Source organism: Nanorana parkeri, unplaced genomic scaffold, assembly GCF_000935625.1.
Source record: "Nanorana parkeri isolate BGI_ZX_2015 unplaced genomic scaffold, ASM93562v1 scaffold2646, whole genome shotgun sequence".
Taxonomy (NCBI): Eukaryota; Metazoa; Chordata; class Amphibia; order Anura; family Dicroglossidae; genus Nanorana; species Nanorana parkeri.
In genome coordinates, this window is record NW_017308914.1 from 64,315 (window position 1) to 72,689 (window position 8,375).

The 8,375-nt window shown below is 41.0% G+C and overlaps 1 protein-coding gene across 1 annotated transcript in view; it reads left to right on the top strand.

Moving 5' to 3' along the window:
* Positions 1 to 8,375, top strand: part of LOC108802073 (parathyroid hormone 2 receptor-like) — a gene marked incomplete at its 3' end in the record, with an annotated part of 105,266 nt that overhangs the window by 57,837 nt on the left and 39,054 nt on the right. Inside the window, exon 8 of the mRNA XM_018573964.1 lies at positions 4,033 to 4,093. Coding sequence (XP_018429466.1) covers positions 4,033 to 4,093 — 61 coding nt within the window. The remainder of the gene's footprint in view (positions 1 to 4,032; positions 4,094 to 8,375) is intronic.

The following is an 8,375-nucleotide window of genomic DNA, read 5'->3' on the forward strand; positions in this document are numbered from 1 at the left end:
CTTTGCCCTGCAGGACATATCCCCCCCCCCCCCACTACCTCCATAGCAGCACCTATGCCTCCCATTTAGAGCCTGCTTGTCATTTTTTTCAGGTGATTGCCTAGTTTTAAAGTGGTATTAAGCCTAGACAGATTTTCACAGTAATACATTAAGATAAATCCAATAAACATTCCCAAATAAAGTTTTTTAAAATATTTTTGCCCAATTACTCACATCTTTCATGTTACAAAGCTGCCACAACTTAGCACTTTTTCCTGCTCTTTCAGCGCTGCCAACCCAAACTGCTGGTCAGGGAGAGCGTGCTATGACTATATCCCATGGGGCCGATCACAAGAGACAGGAGTTGCTGTCAATCAATTAGCATGGAGGTGGGAGCAGGACATGGCTTGCCGTCCCTTGGCTTCGGGGCTCTTTGTATGTGTAGGGACAGTCGGCAAGGCACGTACATGCAAGGGTAACTCTCTAGGACCCTGAAAGGCAGTGGAACCAATTTATATGATCTTTGGACCAGTTGAATTAAGAAGACCTGATTTTAAAGAGGATGAAGCATCAGACAAGGTAAGTACTAATGTCAGCTGCTGTAAAAGGTAATAAAAATGTAGGTTTTAGTAACACTTTAATGACCATAAGTAAACTAAGGTGAAAGGGTGGTGTTGAATGTGTGGTGCTTTACTTACCACACAGCAATGCAGTGGCATACTGGATACATATCTTAGGGTGGCTCCTTTCCATTGCAGAGTCTTATGGAGCCACCCTTGTGTGTGCTAGTAAGCTGTGTGTGTCTTCACAAACACACAGGAACAGCCATTCCCCTGCTCCCCAGTCCTACCTCCTCCAAGCTAGTAGATGGACGGCTGCTGGATACTGTGCTTGTCCTTGTGATTTTGTACTCAAAAGGAAGTTCAGATAATTTTAACTGAGAGTGTTGGAGCAAGCTGTTTGCATACGTGATCACTGTTAAAACTTGGGCAAAACTTTAAAGAAATACTTTGTTGGGCAATGTATATTTGTTTAATATGGATTCATTATTAAAAAAAGTTTGAGAGTTTAATACTTCTGTAGGAGTAAAAAGCAATTTAAGTTATGATTCATTTGCTATCAGAAGAAACAGGCTATCTGTCATAACTCACTAAGCCTGTTCTGCTTTTCTAAATGAGGTATGCCAAGGCTGTGTGCTGAGGTCGTTACTACACTGTATGTAATCTATTCTCTGGGCAGGTTAATAACACCTCCTAGCTCCAATTTACTCCAATGACTAACAGATTATGTTGATTGGAGCAATATTCACCATATTTATTCTCAGATAATTTTTGTACAAGTAATTCTGAATTGAGAAAGCTGGTTGGATGACCAGTGAAACCTCTTCAAGGAAAAATACAGCAAGTCCAGTTGCCTTGACTTATTTTTTACAAATATACCATGACCTGGATGAATGAGAACCTTCACAGACACTAGAATTTTAGTTTTTGTTAAAATAGGTTAGGTTTAGAAATAAAAGCATGGTTACATCAAATCCCACCTAAACTTGATGAATAATAAATGTATCTTTGCATTTTTTTAAAAAGAAGAGATGTTTGCCTAATTTTGTTTGGTTATTTTCAATTTTATTTTCATAAGTAGAGTTTTCAGAGGGATATTAAACCCTCACTTTTTAAGCAATTTCAACTGCTACTGGAAACACTTACTTGGTATGTCACTTCTTCCATAATAAAACCTTGTCTTTACTCCAACTTTATCCCATCCCTTCATCGCTGTCTTGTTTCTGGTTTTAGGGTGGCAAAAATTGGCATGTGCATACACAGACCTGAGGTATCCCGGATTCCCATCTCTTCAACTGTCCCTTACCTCTTCCAGCAGGGGTGCAGTAATGAAGCAGGGAGCCTGACAGGTGGTCATGTGAACACCCACCCGGCTTCCTGATTGGATGGGAAGCCTGGGAAGCAACAGCCACGCTCCCTTGCAGCTTTCTAGGCACTGAGGACTGGGGCTGTTATGTGAGGTATGTAGGTGACAAGTGCTGCTGCACTCTGTATCGCTAAGCTGGTCACAGAGAGAGCTTTGTGATCTCTCCACCAGCTCAGTGACTAAAAAAAGGGCACCCGCAGTTTTGGTTTCAGTGTTGCGCTTGAGGTGATTAGGGTATGTCCAGACATCTCCTCCCCTCAGGGAAAGTTAGGCTGCACTAAAACACACCCCTTCATCTCCTCCTCTCAGGGAAAGATAGGCAGCACTAAAACACCCCCCTTTATCTTCTCCTCTCAGGGATGATTGACACTAAGACAGCTATGTTAATGTCTACAGCAGCTCAGGCAGCATTCTGATGTTGGCCAAGTCATCAATGACGGAGCATTGATGGGACACGTAGCTTTGAGTTATGCAGGTTTAGTGGTTGCTCTCCCCCACTGCAAGTACATGCAAGTGGCACAGAAAAAAACTGAGGGTGCAGCAGTATGTTGATAACAATTAGAGTCTTTATGCACTTTATGGGAGAAATCGTGTAAAGAAACATGTTTTAGCTAATTAAGATTAATATTTATTTGTATAAATGTGAGTTTTTTTAAATATATATTTTTTTGTTTCTAATAAAAAATAATAATTAAATGAAGGTTTAACATCGGCCTAAGGGATTCTTCATACCACAACACACTGCATTGCAACTAATGCTTTTTTCTAGCAATGAAGCATGTTGCATTAGGCAGCCCACTCAAAATGAATCATCTGTAAATCACCTCAATGCATTAAAAAATGTAGTAGATATTATATACTATACTACACCATGCACTACTGCAACCAGCCCTAAAGCTGGACTTTAGGTCAGGCTAGTATAGGCGAGTTCTGCTGTTCTAAAGAAGAAAAAAATTATGTATTATATTTTAAATCGAAATAGCATTAATACCTACATTGATTCTGATACTGTTGTCATGCTTGTATCTCCTGGAGATCTGGAGGTTAGGAGCATATATTTCAATGAACAGACCACATTGCCTCTTCATATAAACATTAGTGTTAAAAGTAAATGAAAATACAGCTATCCCCTCTAAAACAAAAAAAAGTGGGAAGAGTACGTTAGTGAATGTACTCCTGTAACTTACAGGAGTACATTTATTAATGTAATCCTCTTACCCATTTTCAGCTAATAATGAGCTGCAGCCCACTATTAGCTGAGACAGCCTCGCTGGAGCCAACCAGGCTGGGGAAGGATCCCGGCTTTGCTGTCGGGATCAGCCCCCTGCTGCATAAGTGACAGCTGGCTCTGGCTCTCAGATAGCCAAAGCCAGCGGTACCCGCTCCCTCCTCCTCCAAAGGCTCCAATGACTGTGAGTCATGTGTCTCTGACCGACTCCACTCGGGATCAAGCACAGAGCTGTGGGGGCCACACGGAATCAGGGAGAGCTGTTACTAGCGGCTCTCAGCCTGGGATCAGAATGTGAACGGTGGAGTTCAGTGTGACCTCCGCTGATCACACTGTGAGCAAACAGTCACGGAGGATCTGTGAATGAATTCGTTCACAGATCCTTCCATTGGCTACACATCACTGCACTGTCATTGGACTGCATTGGACAGTGCAGTGCAGTGATGTGTAATGAATGGGAGGATCTGTGAATGGATTAAAAAATCACAAACACAGACGGGCTGCGGTATCCTGTGTTTACATTCTGTAATGTAAAAAAAAAAAGCACACTGCCCAGCAGTGTTCACCTAACTTACAGTAATCAGTCCACAGACCACATTGCCTCTTCATATAAACATTAGTGTTAAAAGTAAATGAAAATACAGCTATCCCCTTACACCGAAAGTCAATTCTTGTGATTTACCTATGTATAATAACAAGAAAATTAACCCTTATAAGAATAATGTATTGTAGTTACATTATGCTTTAACCCTTATTAAAATTATTTACTGTACATACTGTGCATATCTGAAAGTTACAAATGGGAGTATAATAAAATTGTACACTAGTTGATGTTGACAAAAAACAAATTATTAGTAACTTGAATTTTTTAGTAAATCAATTTTCTTTTACCTCTGTAGGTTTTCCAGCTGTATTTGTAATAGTGTGGGCAGTGGTACGGGTGACTGTAGCAGATGCAAGGTAAGATATTATAGGTGACTGTCACTGTCTAATTCACAAAAAAGTATTAAATTGTAAGAAAATGGGTAAGCCTCCAAGAGGCTTAATCAGCTGCTGGTCTCTTAACATTCTCTGAACCTTTGAATTGGCTTGAGTTTTGTGCAGTGTTAAGACTATCCCTGGATTGTAAATTTTCTGGACTGTATTTTACAATGCTGTTCCTTCAACCACACTGACATAAATATGTAATTCTGAATGTGTGATTTATGCTATCTGAAATGTCTTTGTATTCTGCCTAGCCAAGATATAAAAAGACTTTTGTTTTTATGCCATTTACAGGACAATCGGGGGAATTTATCAAAACTGGAGCAGACAAAAACTGCAGCAGATGTGCATGACAACCAATCAGCTTCTCTCTTTCATTTTCAAATTTTACCTTAACAAACTGAAGAGAGAAGATGATTGATTGCTGTGCACAGCTGTTCCCATTTTTTCTGCTCCAGTTTTGATAAATTTCCCTCAATGTATATAAAACTTTAAAGTGATACTAAACTCAGGCATCAAATCTTAAAAATTAAATCTTAATGAATTAACAAAAAGGTAAGTTATTTGTGTATCACTCATCTCTGGATTGGTGCAGACACTGTCCTTCCTTCTGGAGGGTAGTTACTTTTGTTCCCCATGGTCCCTGTGTGTGTTGTAAAGTAGCCACCACTCCAAGCTCGATCCCGTGATGGACTACAATCTCCTGTTTAGTTTACTTATTTGTATTGAGATTGTAGTCCATCACAGGAGTAAGCGTGGAATGGTGGCTACTTTACAACACACACAGGGACCAAGGGGAACAGTTCAGATCTTGCAAATGTAGGTTACTTTAAAACACACGAGATATTATTTACAAAACAATTCTGTGCTTGGGCTGTTTCTTTGTCCCAGATTGCTACACATTGTATTAACCTTGCTGGCTATCTCTAGCTCAGCTGATGTCTCCTCAATGTAGTGGCGTGCTAAGTAATTTTCATGAGCAGAGAGAGTTAAATGATGTGTTTGAAGAGTATATTTGTGGAAAAATAATGGTGGGGCATAGCTCTGATGTCAGAGCGCAAGTCAACCTGTCGGAAAATGTCATTAGCCAGTGAGAGGAGATGAGCAATCAGGAGCTCCTAAACCAATGTGTGCAATCTTTTGGTTGTTTATCCCCCTAACTACTAAGACCTCTACCCCTCAGTGTTGCAGGAGATGGAGTGATATATGCCAGTGAGGCGAGTACTGGCATTAATATTGTATATTGAACTAAACTAGTTGAAGGTGAACTGAGTGATTAAAGATGACAGTGTGTATGTGTATGACAGGCTAGCACTGTGAATATGACAGCCCTAACTGCTTCAATGATCTGAACCTTTGCAGAGGAGGTTGACTTGTCCTCACTATCAGAATAAACAACTTTGTAAACAGCAGTATTTTAATCAAAGGCTAATAATTTCTTGCTGCTGGTTGCAGCATAAAAACACTTAAGTATAACCGCATTAGCTGAAAAGGGAGTATTATGAAACATTATATTAACAGCAGCATGGCTTTTAGCCCCCATATCTATCATTAGCCGGCAGCACTAAATAAATCAATGCATTGCAGCATTCTGAAAACTACAAGTTCTGGGTCATTTTTCCTAAATTTATGATGGTTAGAATACAAAAGAGGACACTTCACAAAAAAGAAAATGGACATCAATCAAAGCGGTTTAACCTTTTTATCCTTGTCAGAAAACTGTCTTATAGGAGACCATGTAGATCAATTTGCTTGTCAGGTTTCATTAGAGCCATGATGAGTTAAGTCATTGATCATTATGTCTGTGTTATTTCCCTTTAGGTACTAGAATGGGTATTTTTCTTAAATCAAAAACTCACTTGACAATAAACATATTTTACTAGTCCATCTACAATGGATATCTCAGTTTGATGGTCTCAACTTTTTTCTTTTTTTACATGTACTGTTTAAGACAGGAAAATCAGCGCCGTAGATAATATTTTATCTACGGGTTCAGCTTCCTCAAATTTTGAGACTTTATCTAGCAGACACACCAAGCTTTGAAAAAATATACCAGCCATATCCTTCCTAAACCCATCCTATACCTTGAGCAATACCGATTTTGTTGTTTGACACCATATGGATAAAAAACATGTTTTAAAAAGATTTATAATTGGTACCTACCCTCTACACATTTTCACTGTGTTTTCAAAACATACATAGTAACAATATGCAGCAGGCGACAAGTAAAAGTCTTTTTAAAATAAAAAAAAAATGGGAAGAGTACATTAGTAAATGTACTCCTGTAACTTACAGGAGTACATTTATTAATGTACTCCTCTTACCCATTTTCAGCTAATAATGGGCTGCAGCCTGCTATTAGCTGAGAAAGCAAAGCCTCACCGGAGCCTCACCGACATCTGGCTCCAGCTCTCAGACAGCCGAAGCCAGCTGTACCCACTGCCTCCTCCGCCTCCAAAGGCTCCAATGACTGTCAGTCATGTGTCCCTGAGCGGCTCTGCTCGGGATTAGGCTGAGAGCTGCCTGAGCCGCTTGGGATCAGGCTGAGAGCGGCTCTCAGCCTGGGATCACAATGTGATCGGCAGAGTTCAGTATGACCTCCGCTGATCACGCCTTGAGCAAACAGCCACGGAGGATCTGTGAATGGATTCATTCACAGATCCTCCCCATAGTAAACACAGGCAGGCTGCAGCATCCTTTGTTTGCATTCTGTAATGTTAAAAAAAGAAAGCATACTGCCCCTCATCACATTGGCCCTAACTAACTGTAATGGTGCTCATACACCTGCCGATTATCATACGATAATCGCTGCAAATCCCGCGATCGTACGATAACCGGCAGGTGTATGGAAGGCGTGCGATCGTTTCTACTGTACGGTCGCACGTCTTTTGTCTTACGAGCATGTTGGAAATGTAGGCTAATATGTTGCGCTATAAATAAATAAATAAACCTTGCCTCGTCTTTTGTTATTCAATCTCTACTTTGTGGTTGTAATTTATGTGTAAAAACCGCACATATGTGATCTAAATATCAACTGTGTATAAAAATATGTGACAACAATATACATCACATAAAGCGATGTGAGTATAACAAAGTTCGTCACCGAAGGAAATTATTGAATAAACGGCAGAGTCCAGCAGAGGTGGCGGCAAGTGAAAAAAACATGTTGAGCATGTTGGAAAACAAGCCGAAAATTGTAAGATTTTCGGTGGGTTTGTGGCATGCTCTTAAGACAAATGCTGAACGGGCCGTTGTGCGCAAGCGCACACTGCCCGCTCAGCATTCCAGTCATTAATGCGGGGACTGCCCGCAATGCACACACTGCCCGCTCAGCGGGGAGGGCTTGCAATGATCGCAAGTACGATCTGCCTGTCCAAGATGAGCAGATCGTACGAGCTTTTAATGACCTTAATCTCTACTTTGTGGTTGTAATTTATGTGTAAAAACCGCACATATGTGATCTAAATATCAACTGTGTATAAAAATATGTGACAACAATATACATCACATAAAGCGATGTGAGTATAACAAAGTTCGTCACCGAAGGAAATTATTGAATAAACGGCAGAGTCCAGCAGAGGTGGCGGCAAGTGAAAAAAACATGTTGAGCATGTTGGAAAACAAGCCGAAAATTGTAAGATTTTCGGTGGGTTTGTGGCATGCTCTTAAGACAAATGCTGAACGGGCCGTTGTGCGCAAGCGCACACTGCCCGCTCAGCATTCCAGTCATTAATGCGGGGACTGCCCGCAATGCACACACTGCCCGCTCAGCGGGGAGGGCTTGCAATGATCGCAAGTACGATCTGCCTGTCCAAGATGAGCAGATCGTACGAGCTTTTAATGACCTTACAACCATCTCAAGACGGAAGTCTTGCGATGGTTGTAAAGTGTATGGCCAGCTTAAGACAGCACCTAACTGATCACAGCCAGCGCTGCTTACAGTAATCAGTTAGGTGCAGTGTGATCAGCTAGTTAGGTGCAGTATAATCAGTTAGTTAACTGACTGGGACTAGATTGCTGATTGCTAAATGCATTCAGCACCAATGTTTTCAGTGTCACTAATCTCAAATAGCGCCAGCGGTTTCCGCATTCCTAACTGCATCCGACCTATGCGTTTCACTGATCGTACCCAATGCACGTGTTTTCACTGTTGTAGTCGCAGCTGTTGCGGTTTTTCCACTGCCTCTTTGCAAATACCTTGGGGTGTCTACTTTCCAAAATGGGGGGGGGGGGGGGTTTGTATTTTCCTGGTTTTTTG